The 14,020-nt window shown below is 34.5% G+C and overlaps 1 protein-coding gene across 2 annotated transcripts in view; it reads right to left on the reverse strand.

Moving 5' to 3' along the window:
• ADAM9 (ADAM metallopeptidase domain 9) overlaps positions 1-14,020 on the reverse strand; it is a 114,340-nt gene that overhangs the window by 8,736 nt on the left and 91,584 nt on the right. The window contains exons 20-22 of one of the 2 annotated variants that reach the window (XM_036932217.2): positions 13,502-13,589; positions 3,368-3,435; positions 244-1,688 (exon numbers count right to left, since the gene is read on the reverse strand). In XM_036932217.2, coding sequence (XP_036788112.2) covers positions 1,595-1,688; positions 3,368-3,435; positions 13,502-13,589 — 250 coding nt within the window. In that variant the 3' untranslated portion in view covers positions 244-1,594. Of the gene's footprint in view, positions 1-243; positions 1,689-3,367; positions 3,436-13,501; positions 13,590-14,020 lie in introns of those variants that run through there. The other variant, XM_036932218.2, reaches the window with a different exon arrangement.

Genomic DNA, 14,020 nt, shown 5'->3' on the forward strand with positions numbered 1-14,020 from the left:
GGACTGTTTACAATTTTTAATATATAACTGTTAAAGTAATTTACCATCTTCAGAGAACTGACATACCCATCTTCAAAATTTATTTTCCTTTAATAATAAAAAGCCATTGTGCACAATTTGGCAGAGGTTTGAAGAATTAGTGAGATCTGTAAAAGTCTGACTAGTAGTTTTATTTTTTTAAGTATAATATTTTAATTAATAATAAGTAGCTGAATATTCAGGAAGTTACTGGGCGACACAAAATAATTTCAAGTATTTTATTTATTGCAAATGTTATATCTGTATGTGTATATATACACAAACCAAAATTTTTTGAAAAACTAATGAAATTCAGTTAATAAACCTATTATTAAACTTTATTATGAAAGGTTATGAAAAATTTTAAGTGTTTAAAATTTGACCATTCATACCATTTCTTCCATAGCAAAAAGTCATTTTTTAATAAGGCTGGGATAACTCTCAGACAACAAACTAGTTCTTTTGCATTTATAAGAAGAAAACCTTTTCTTCCCTTCTTTCTCCAGCCTAATTTATTTGAAAATATTAGTGTCAACAGACATGATCCAGCACACCTTAGTAAATGTAAACATTCTAAATTATATTAATAGCAAGATTTGAAGTTTCAGATTTTAGACTTAAAGTGCTCATGAGATTCTCAAGTGGTTTTGATAGCTCGGTTGATTGAAGATATCATTACTCCTGCTTTACTATAAGCCATGAATCAACAGCATGTCTGATTAGTTCTATTAAATACTTCGTACCTTAAAGTTTATTTAAAATAATGCTATTGTAAAAGGATGCCATGCTTTTTAACATGATTCATAATAGAAATTCTATTATTAAATTAACTCTTATAATATTCATTATCCACAGACCGATCCATAGAATCTATTACCCATAGAATCCACAGAATCTTTTATCCATAGAATGATCATAAAATTGGAAGAACTGCGTGTGAATACACACATACATACTTTTAATGTATTTTGTACTTTCAAAATAATATTATGATCTCCTAATTGTGGGTTTTGTGCATTCTTCTGAAGACAGAATATTCTTTTATTTATGTGGTCAATGAGATAGATGACATTGTAGCATATTATGATTATTAAAACATGCAAGGTGAAAAATATTAGATATTATTGGCAGCTAATTAGTTTTCATAGGTCTTAGATAATCACATGTTCAACCGGAAACTACATTAATGATAACTAAGGTCAAAATTCAGAATTACATTTAAGCACATAAATGACAAAACTTAAACCAACAGTTAATTTGAGAATCATTACAGTAACATATTCAAAATAACATAATCCATATTAGGTGCAATAACTGCACAGATGACTGAATAAGACTCATTCAGTGATGGAAATGGAAATGTTATTCTAAATTCTCTGGTTTTACTGCATTTCTCATATTTCTCAATTCCCACTCTTCCCACAATTTCTGTTTTTCTGGGTTAATAACATTTGTTTTGTGGTCTTGTTTTATTCATAGTTGCAGCAGGAAGAAAGTCTTTTCAAGAAAATATCAGGAAAAAAAAAACGATTAGTTCAGTTCCCTGAAGATATCTGCAAAAGGAAGGGTAAAAACGTCAAGCAAGTGAACTGTATAGAGGAGGTGCAGGAGCAGGGCGAGCAGGAGTTAAGTTTCCCTGAGACGATACTTTCGGTTGTGGTGGAGGTGGCCTGTGAGGGGAAAAAGACAGTTAATCGAGTGTTCTGACTGAATGAAATGATGCTACATTCGTTACAACCTGACATGATGCCACCCATAATATCGCTGGCGATTCTCACGAATATATTATATTCTGAGATGATTGTTAATCTGATATGCAATGAGTAAAGGATGCAACCAGAGTCTACAATGGAGTAACTACCTTAAATTAATGCTGTCTTACAATCAACAGTGTTATATGAAGGCTCTGGTTTATGTTTTTAAAAACGCTAGTGCACAAAATTGAAAAGATTAGTTAGAAAAGACAAATGAGGACACAGGTGAATAAGCACCACTCTCAAGCTTGCAGAATTTAAGGGCAGCAAATTACGGCTAAATGTAAAGCTAGCTCTCTGTCTGCATACATGCACCTGAAATAGCAGCTCCTTCAAATATAATATCTATTCCAAGAACTGAACCTGCTTTGACTTCTACACCTGTCCTCAGTCCTCACACTTTGACCAGCACACACCCTTCCTTAACCACTCCATCCAATTCTAAAAACCTCCACTACAGGAACACACTAGAAGACCTGCTGAATATCTTACAATTTATATCTTCCTCTCTTAATCTGCAGTTGAATTGCCATGCACTCTTATCACATAATAAAGATTATACATGAGGACACTCATGTATTTCAATGTTGCAATTCAATTGTAATTTGAGGGACTTTTAAGAGTGGGAGAGTGAGATGCATTTTACAGGATGCAAAATACAGCAATAAATGTTTTCCTTTCTTTCTGACGTTAAGGCCATCCATTGAATCTTTAATTTCAGATGTTTTTCAATTCTAGAATTTCCACCTGATTATTTTTTTTTTAAGTTTCTAGATCTGTGCTGAAATTCTCAATCTTGACTACTAATTCTGTGACATAATCGTCAAGAGGTATTTTGAAGTCTGTGCCTGATAACGCTACTAACAGAATACCCTCTGGGTCTGCTTCTGTGGTGAGCTGCTTTTGGTGGTTCCAGTCCCATGGTTTTTTTCTTGGATGTACTCTTTTGACTGGGGGCAAAACACAAAAACGGCAGACAGATGTTGAGGATCTGGTTCACCCTTCCCTCTGGGTCCCAACACAAGGCCTGGGATGTCTGCCAGGGGACCTCTTCCTTGGCAGGGCTCCAGGTCTTGTGCCCTCCTCAGCCTCCTGGCCTCTTGGCTCCCACGCTGAGAACAAGCAGGCACTACTAGCACAGATCTATGGCCCCAAAGGCCGGGCTCATCTCCACACCACATTTGTCCCCTGGGCCTTACTTAGTCCCACAACTCCTCATTTCCTTAGTAGTCTGTTGCCTTCAAACACATATTTTCATATACTGTCTAGCTTTTCTAGCTGTTCTTAATGGGAAAGAAAGGCCAAACCATTGGTTCTCCATTGCTGGGTATTTTAAAGGCCCTGCTTCTGAATCTTACAAACACCAAAGGCACCAGTTGGTTGTCTTGCTCGGATGTGTTTAAAATTTCATTTTGACCCTATACTAATACATGACAAAATTTATATAAAAGTTCTGAACAGGTTTTCTGCAAATTGTGTTCTATCCAAACTGTTGGCAATAAGTACCTTGCTCTAAATTAAAGTAAAATACATGGTAGAACATAGACATTAACCCTGCGATTTGGTTGAGTAATCTAAGTGAATTCACTTCAGACCTTGATGGGAACTGCTGAGGCTGCTTGGCTGCATAAGATGGTACTGGAAATCTGTTTGCATGTACAGGCTATAAAGGAAAAAAAGAAGTTATTACCACAATGCACTCATAAACATGTTTGCTATGCAGTTTGTTATTTTTCATATAAAAGTAAGAAATATATTTTAAATCACTGAATAAAGGATTTACTTACAGTGCTGACATTCAAAAATATTTTCTTTATCCAACACATCATGACCACTAAATATGGTCTTAATTCTTTTAAGGCTATATTTTTAATTCAATAATACTAAATATGAAATAAATATCAATTTATTAATTAATAATCTTAATAAACATTAATGTGAAATATTAATATTAAAGTATTACATGCTTGGTTCTGAGCAACTACTTTAGTTAAAAGGTAACATATTTCCTATGTCAATAAATTTTGAATAAAATCTTCAAAAATGTACCACCAAAGCTACATAGTGCCTCACTCATACTGGAAATTCCACTAATTTTTACAACCCTTAATTTTGGAATTCATGAAATTCTTCCTTGACAAGGAAGTTTAAGTGAAGTTTTACAACAAACAGAGACTTTATAACATGGAAAAGTGTAAGAATATTTTTCACATGTCACACTACACGAAGAAAAGTTAGGGAATATCAGATGTAATTACTAAATCACTAACAAAATGACCATGACCAAGAGGTTCCCCACTATCTACTGATATTTCCTACAGCTCTGGGGTTGGCAGAATATAAACAGTGTTAGAGAGGAGCTTAAACATTATCTGGGTCCTACTATGAAAAGGTGGTCTTATCCTCTGCTATTTTTTGCCCCACAGAGTAATTTGCTTTCACTGTGAAAATAGGGGAGGCAAGAAAATGTCTCCATCCCTTTCTCCCAAGCCATAAGAACAGCACTTTAAAAGGATAGTTAAATAAACACCACTTCTGTGAATTTATGTGACATACATTTCTACATGTATGCAAAGACCTACTTACAAGGATGTTTGATACCACATTTTTTTATAGTAACAAGATTTGAAACAACCTGTTTTTAAATTTGTGATACATCCATAAGATGGAGCTGTATGCAGTTATTAAAAAGAATGGGATATATGCCTATTACTCGCAAACAGTGGACTAAAATGTTCCAAGTACAGACCACCTTAAATGCTGGTTCAAATATTAAATGGGTATATTAAACACTTGGAAGCTAGGAAATAAAAAAACATCTTAAAGACCGAAACCAATAGGAAAGTATGAAAAAGTCTAGAGTATGTAGCAGCATTTTTCCTGTGAATATCTCTCCATCCTCAGTAGGCTATATTATGCATTTACAGAAAATATATAGACCTAGGAAAAGAAAACAAACAAACCTGGGGCCTGAATTAGATGGAATGCTGAACAGAAGACCTGACATAATGCCTAGGCCCACAGAGTTAACTAGATAAAGAAACACCTGTTCAAAAGAACAGTGGGGAGAAAAAAAAAAAGAACAGTGGAGACACTACATTTACAGTCCTTGGTACTGTTAGGAGAATTAAAAAAACCATCCCCATATGAATATACACCCATCCTCACAAGGGTTTAGGGGGCCATAACTCATAACACTTCTGTGACCCAGAAAACATTGACAAAAATTTCAATTTAAAGGCATCAAAGATTGACTATCCTCCAGGCACCTCACCAAATACACATATTTTGTATAGGAACTCACTGCAATTCAGGGCTGAAATAATTCCCCCATATGAAGTTGCAAATAATATGAGTTTAGTTAATATCAAAAGCATACTAAGAAACAAACCACCACAAGAGAACTAGCAGAAATAACAAACCACAGAGCCCACCATGACCGCACACATGTTAAAACAATCAAGATAAAGCACAAAAAGTAGGTACTTTTAATCCTGAAAGAAATAAAAGCTTTAAAAAATACAAAGAAGGGCCAAGAAACCATCACAAATAACCAGGCAGATTGTAAATCTAAATTTATCTCATAATATACCTAAAGACTAGCTGAGAAGGAAAATGAAATGGGACAACTCACAGGAATACAAGTGAATTTGTGAAGTTGGGAGGAAACAGAAAAAGCAGGAAAACAACAAAATCATAAAGTAATATGGTAGGAAAACTATATTAATAATTGCAAACCATGTAAATGGATTAAAATCTCAAGTTAAAAGGCAAATTTAAAAAATTTTTTAATCCAAGATATTGTTTACAAGAGGCAACATAAGGAAAAAGAAAAGTTGCACTTAAAAATATATAAGGCAAATATTAAACAAAAATAAAAAGCTAATTTTGCTGTATTACTGAGAGGCTGTCTTACCCAATCTCATGTAAAAGGATGCTAGCTACTAACAGGTGAAAACCTATAGCTACCAGGTACAGGTAACCATCAACATAAAAGATATAACTTAAAGAACATGGGGTAATTTTTAAATATGCCTAGAAAACTGAAAACTTTTCCTCTAAGATCAGGATTAATGCAAGAATGCTTGTTTTTGCCTTTGCTATGCAACACAGTGCTTACAGAGAGATCTAGCCAGAACAATTGGACAAGAAAAAGAAATAAAAAGCATCCAAATTGGAAAGGAGAGGCAAAACTATTTCTATTCACAGATAACACAATCCTATGTACAAACAGAAAATTTCAAAGGATCCAGAAGAAAGCTACTTAAATGAATTCAGTAGAGATGCAGAAAATAAAATGAATAAGCAAAATCAGTTTTGTTTCTATATACAAGCAATGAACAATCCAAAAAGGAAATTAAGAAGGCAATTCCATTTATAATAGTATCCAAAAGAACAAAATACCTAGGAATAAACTTAACCAAGGTTAAAAACTTGTACACTGGAAATGACAAAACATTGCTGAAAGAAAGTAGACCTAAATAAATGGAATGACAACTACTGCTCATGGAGTTAAAGACTTACATATTGTCAAGATTTGTCAATACAATCCCTATCAAAATTCCAGCAGCCTTTTCTGCAGAAATGGACAAGCAGATTCTCAAATTCATGTGGAATCATAAGGTGCCCTCAATAACAGAAACAATCTTGAAAAAGAAGAACAAAGTTGGTGGACTCATACTTTGCAATTCCAAAACTTATTACAACATTATAGTAATCAAAATAGTGTAGTAGTGGCATAAGGATGGATATATAGACCAATTAAATAGAACAGAGAATTATAGAAATAAACATATATCTATGGCCAATTGATTTTTCACAAGATTTGTCAAATCTGTTCAATGGAGAAAGAGCAGCACCTTCAAAATATAGTAGTACCAGGACAAATGGATTTCCACATGCAAAAGAATGAAGTTGGGCCCTTAATTCATACCATGTACAAAACTAACTCAAAAATGGATCAATGACCTAAATAAGAAAACCATAATACTCTTCAAAGAAACATATGAGTAAATTTTCATGATGTTGGATTTTACAATAGATTCTTAGACATATCAAAAGGACAAGAAACAAAGGAAAAAGAGATAAATTGGGTTTCATCAAAATTTGTAACTTTTGTGCAACAAACTACATCAACAAAGTGAAAAGACAACATACAGAATGGAAGAAAATATCTGTAAATCACATATATGATAAGGGGTTGATATCTAGAATATGTAAAGACTTATAACTCAACAGCAAAAAGAAAACCCAATTAAAAGAATGGGCAAAGGACCTGAATAGATATTTCTCCAGAGAAGATATACAAATGGACAATAAGTACATAAAAGCATACTCAACATTGCTAATCATTAGAGAAATGTAAATCAAAATCACAGGAAGGTACCACTTCATACCCACTAGGATGGCTACAATAGAATGTTAAAAACAAATCAAAACAAAAAATAACAACTATTGGCAAAGATGTGAAGAAGATAAAACTCATGACAGGAACGTAAAATGGTACAGCCATAGCAGAAAACCATTTGGTGATTCCTCAAAAAGTTAAACAGAGAACATATAACAAATATGACATAACATTTCTACTCTAAGCTATATACCCAAAATAATTGAAAATAAATATTCAAACAAGTGCATACAAGTTCAGGACAACACTATTCACATTAGTCAAAGGTGGAAACAATCCAAGTGTCCATTTGGATTGTTGTATATCATACAATGGAATATGAGTAAGCCATAAAAGTAGCTCTCATACATGCTACAGAGATTAACTTTGAAGACATTAAGCTATAGGAAATAAGTCAGGCACAAAAGAACAAATATTGCATGATTCCACTTGTATGAAGTACCTATTTTCTAGGCAAATTCACTGAGATAGAAAGTAGAAAAAGATCCTGAATAGCCAAAGCAATCTTGAAAAAGAACAAAGCAGGATGCATCGTGCTTCCTTTCAAACTATATTTCAAAGCTACAGTAACCAAAACAGTATGGCATTAGCATAAAAATAAAACACATAGATCAATGAAATAGAACAGACTCCAGCAATAAACCCATACACATATAGTCAATTCATTTACAATAAAGGATCCAAGAATATACAATGTGTTATAAACAGTCTCTTCAATAAATAGTGTTGGGAAGACTAAATAGAATATACAAAAGAATGAAGCAAGTAGTTTCTTAGACCATTCACAAAACTAACTCAAAATAGATTAAAGATTTGAACATAAACCTGAAATGATAAAACTTCTAGAAGTAAACATAGGTGGTAAGCAACTTGACATAGATCTTGAAGATGATTTTCTGGATTTGACACCAAAAGTAAAAGCAACAGAAGCAAAAATAAACAAGCAGCATACACAACAAATGAAACTGTGAACAAATAAAAAGACAAACTACTGAACAGGAGAAAATATTTGCAAGTGACATCTGAGAAGGGAATAATTCAAATATATAAAGAAATAATAAAACTCAATGACAACAACAAAAAAAATCCTCCTAAAAATGGGCAGAAGAACCTCAATAGAGATTTTCCAAAGACATATAGATGCCCAACAGACATATGAAACAATGCTCAGCACCCCTAATTATCAGGGGAATGCATATACAATGATGTATCATGACACATCCATAAGAATAGCTAGTATTGAAAAGACAAGAAATAATTGTTGGCAAAGATGTGGAGGAAAGGGTACCTCATGTACTGTTGGTGGGAATGTAAACAGGTACAACCAATATGGAAAGCAGTAGGGAGGTTCCTCAAAAAATTAAAAATAAAGCTATCATGTGATCTGGCAATTCCACTTCTGGGGATTTACCCAAAGAAAATTACAACATTAACTCAAAAAGATATCTGAACTTCCATGTTCACTGCAGCATTTTTTACAACATGCAAGACATGGAAGCAACCTAGGTGTCCATCAATGGATGAATGGATAAAGAAAATGTGTTATATATATTCAGTGGAACATTACTCCCCAATAGAAAAGGAGAAAATCTTGCTATTTACAACAACATGGATGGACCTTGAGGGTTATGCTTACTGAAATAAGTCAGACAAAGAAGCTAATACCCATCCTTCTTAAAATATTCCAAAAAAAGTAGAAGAGGAAGAAATACTTCCAAACTCATTCTAAGAGGCCAGTATCACTCTAATACCAAAACCAGGTAAAGACACTACTAAAAAAGAAAAATTACAGACCAATATCCCTGGATGAACATAGATGCAAAAATCCTCAACAAAATATTAGCAAACCAAATTCAAAAATGTATCAAAAGGATCAGCCATCACAGCCAAGTGGGATTTACTCCAGGGGTGCAAGGATGGTGTAATATTTGTGAATCAATCAGTATCTATACCACATTAACAAAAAGAATAAAAACCACATGATTATCATGATACTGAAAAAGCATTTGACAAAATTCAAAATCCATTCATGATAAAAACTCTCAACAAAATGGCACAGAGTATACATACCTCAACATAATAAAGGCCATATATGACAAGTCCACAGGTAACATCATACTTAATGGTGAAAAGCTGAAAGCTTTTCCTCTAAGAACAGGAACAAGACAAGGATATCCACCTCACTTTTATTCAACATAGTACTGGATGTCCTAGCCATGGCAATCAGACAAGACAAAGTGATAAAAGGCATCCAAATTGGTAAGGAAGAAATTAAACTATCACTATTTGCATATTTGCAGATGACATGATACACAGAAATACACAGCAACATGTAGAAAACCCTAAAGACTCCACCAAGAACTATTAGAATAACTGAATTCAGCAAAGTTGCAGGATACAAAATTAATACACAGAAATTTGTTGTGTTCCTATACGCTAACGATGAACTAGCAGAAAGAGAAATCAGGAAAACAATTCCATTCACAATTGCATCAAAAAAAATCTAGAAATAAACCTAACCAAGGAAATGAAAGACCTATACTCTGAAAACTAACTATAAGACACTCATGAGAGAAATTAATTTAGACACAAATAAGTGGAAATTTATCCCATACTCATGGGTAGGAAGAATTAATATTGTCAAAATGGCCATCCTGCCTAAAGCAATCTACAGATTCAATGCAATCCCTATCAAAATACCAACAGCATTTTTCAGTGAACTAAAACAAATAGTTCCAAAATTCACATGGAAACACAAAAGACCCCAAATAACCAAAACAATCCTGAGAAAGAAGAACAAAACTGGGGAGATTACACTCCCTGACTTCAAGCTCTACTACAAAGCCACAGTAATCAAAAGAATATGGTACTGGCACAAGAACAGACCCATATTAGAATAGAGAGCCCAGATATAAACCCACACATATATTGTCAAGTAATATACAATAAAGGAGCCATGGATATACAATGGGGAAAAGACAGCCTCTTTAAAACTGATGTTGGGAAAACTGGACAGTTACATGGAAGAGAATGAAACTGGATTAACTGTCTAACTCCATACACAAAGTAAACTCCAAATGGATCAAATATCTGAATGTAAGACATGAAACCATAAAACTCTTAGAAGAAAACATAGGCAAAAATCTGTTGAACACAAATAGGAGCAATTTTTTCCTGGACACACAGCCTTAGGCAAGGGAAACAAAATAAAAAATGAACAAGTGGGACTACATCAAACTAAAAGGCTTCTGTACAGCAAAGCACATCATCAGCAGAACAAAAAGGCATCCCACAGTATGAGAGAATAGATTCATAAATGATTTATCTGATAAGGGGTTAATATCCAAAACACATAAAGAGCTCATATGCCTCAACAAGAAAAAAACAAAGAGCCCAATTAATAAATGGGTGGAGGACTGAACAGACATTTCTCCACAGAAGAAATACAGATGGCCAACAGACACATAGGATGCTCCACATCACTAATCATCAGGGAAATGAAAATCAAAACCACAATGAGATATCACCTCACACCTGTCAGAATGGCCACCATCCAGAAGCCAAGAAATAACAAGTGTTGGTAAGGATGTGGAGAAACGGGAATGCTCCTACACTGTTAGTGGGAATGTCAATTGGTGCAGCCAATGTAGAAAGCAGTATGGAGGTTCCTCAAAAAACTGAAAATAGAAATACCATTCAACCCTGTGATTCCACTTCTAGGAATTTACCCAGAGAAAACAAGATCACTGATGCAAAAAATATATGCACCCCTATGTTTATTGCTGCATATTTACAATAGCAAGATATGGAAGCAACCTAAGTGTCCATCAATAGATGAATGGATAAATATGATGTGGTACATATACACAATGAAATATTATTCAGCCATAATAATATGAAAAAAATCCTGCCGTTTGCAACAACATGGATGGATCTAGAGGGTATTATGATCAATGAAATAAGCCAGGCAGAGAAAGACAAATATCATATGATTTCACTTACTTGTGAAATAAAAATACAAAGCAAAATAGAATGAACAAAACAGCAGCAGACTCACAGACACTGAGAAAGGAGTGATGGTTACTAAGGGGTAGGGATTGGGGTGGGTGGGTGGGAAGCATGAGGTGGGTAAAGGGGCACAAAAATTCTCAATTATAATGTAGTTTGGTCACAGGGATGGTAGTACAGCATGGAGAATATAGTCAATGATTCTGTAACATCTTCCTATGTCGACAGGCAGTAACTGCACTAGTGGGGGTGAGGGTTTAATAATATGGGTAAGTGTTTAACCACTGTGTTGTGTATTTGAAAATAATATGACTATATCAATAAAAAAAAAAGACAAATACTATATGATCTCACTTACATGTGGAATCTAAAAAACAAACAAATCAAACTCATATACACAGAGAAACAGATTAGTGGCTGCCAGAGGTGGGCACGGAGGAATGGGTGAAGGGAGTCAAAAGGTACAAACTTCCAGGTAAAAAAAGTCATGGGATGTAATGTACAGCAAGGTGACTATAGTTAATACCATACTGTATATCTGAAAGTTGCTAAGAGAGTAGATCTTTACGGTTTCCATCACAAGGAAAAAGGAAAGTAACTATGTGTGATGATGCATGTTAATTAGACTTAGTGTGGTGATCATTTTGCAATGTATACAAATACCGAATCATGTTGTACTCATGAAACTGATAAACGTTACATGTCAATTATATATCCCAATTTTTAAAAAGCAGAATCACAGTTGCTAGGGGCTAAGGGGAGGGGAGAACAGGGAATTACTGCTTCATTGGAAGAGTTTCTGTTTTGGGTGATGAAAAAGCTTTAGAAATACACAACAGTCATGCTTGCACAACATTGTATAATTAGTATCACTGAATTATATACTTGAAAAGGGGTAAAATGGGACATTTTATGACACATGTATCTTACCACAATTAAAAAAGGAGAAAAATATGCCAAGGATGAAGAACATTTTATGTCATTTCTAACCTGTATGAGTAGGAACTATGTGATCATCCTACATATACAGTGATATGGAAAAATCCCCAAAATACATGTTTAAGGGGGAAAAGAGCATAGCAATTTTGTGTTTCTTTTTTATAAAGGAAAAGGGAATAGAATAAGGAGATTCCACATATACACTTATCTACATTAAAACACGAGGAAGGGTACCTAGTCATTTTACCCCCATATAATTGGAAAGACTTTAAAAGTTTGATGGTACCAACTACTTACAAACCGTAGATTAACAGGAATGTTCATATTCCACTGACAGTAAAATCACCCAGTGATGTAACCTCTTTCAATACCAATTTGGTGATTTCCAGTAAATATTCACACATCTTTCAACCCAGCAATGTAATTCCTGTATGCCCCTGGGTGAGTGTTCTGTTAGAGTTTTCTGCAATGATGGACACAACCTGTATCTGTGCTGCCCAATACAGTAGTCAGTGGCCAAATGTGATCTAACGGGCATTTAAAATGTGAACGAGGAATGGAATTCTTAATTTTATTTTATTTAAAATAAACTTTTTATAGCCACGTGAAGATGGTAACTACTGTATAAGTATAGTCCTAGAATTCATACACATGCATGGGAAGACATACATAGAATGTTCGTCTCAGCTATAGAAATGAAAAATTGGAATCTTGTAATAAGAAAATGGATTTTAAAATTGTGTGGTATTTGTGTAATACAACACCAACAGTGAAATGAATGAACAAGAGCTTCACGTACTGAGAGGGATAAAACACAAAGCAAGGTTAGACGAAATGGCAGGTTGCAGCTGTATGTGTGCGACAGCAAATAAAACAGATGCAAAGCTGAAAAACATTTAAAGTAATATTATGTATTTCTTAGGGATAAAATCATATGGCAAAAAGCAGATCATTATCCCAAGAATCCCTAATACACTCAGAGAAACAGTGCTTACTGGTCTTATCACTGAGAAAATTAGGCCTATTCCAGGGGGTCAACATTAGGCCTTTGGTTACAGGCCCAAGGGAAGCCAAGCATCGAAAACAGAACTCGAGCAGGCAGAAAAAAACAGGGATAGCCTAGTTCCCAGGTCATTTCCCGATCTTGGTTTCAGGCAGGGCACCCGAATGTTTGGAGGCCTCCCCTCTCCTCTGAGCCAGGGGCCCCCTGCTGATTCCCTGAACTAAGCTAGAGACCACCTACAGCCCACACTCCTAAGTTCTTAACAAATTATCTATGTTTACTTCTGTCTCTATGTAACAATTAATTTTTCAATCTTTAAAAGTGTGAGACCATAATGTAGTAAAGGAAAATAACTTTTCACTTTAGACTTACAGCCGCTCTGGGAGGAGTCACTGGAGAAACGTGTCGAGGAACGTTCACTGGCTGTCTAGAAACTTTTGCTTGATTTTTGCCATCAGATCTGAAAGATAAAATGACCTTTGAGCTAAATTATGATTAAAATCTTTCTAAATGACATATTAGACACACCCTGCATTTTCCCAAATACAGAGTAATGATGTTGGTAGAGGCGGCGACGATGATCATGGTAGTAGCTAAAATTTTTATGGCACTTTTAACAGCTTTCGCACATTTTTAATCTTTACAGTACTGGAAAATTGTACTAACCTCATTTACAATGAAATAAACCAAAATTCTAAGAAGTTATGAAACTTGGTCAATTAGGCCAGTGTTCCCAACCTTTGCTCCTCAAGTCTTCCGAAAATCAGAGAACGGTAAAAGCATATTCTTTGGCTATATGTACAAAACTTGACATAGTCACTCTAAAAATTAAGAAGTCCAGGAGAATTGGGGCAGTAAGTAAAAGTGGACACTCAAGATGAGATACATGCC

The sequence above is a fragment of the Manis pentadactyla genome, chromosome 7, assembly GCF_030020395.1.
Source record: "Manis pentadactyla isolate mManPen7 chromosome 7, mManPen7.hap1, whole genome shotgun sequence".
NCBI lineage: Eukaryota > Metazoa > Chordata > Mammalia > Pholidota > Manidae > Manis > Manis pentadactyla.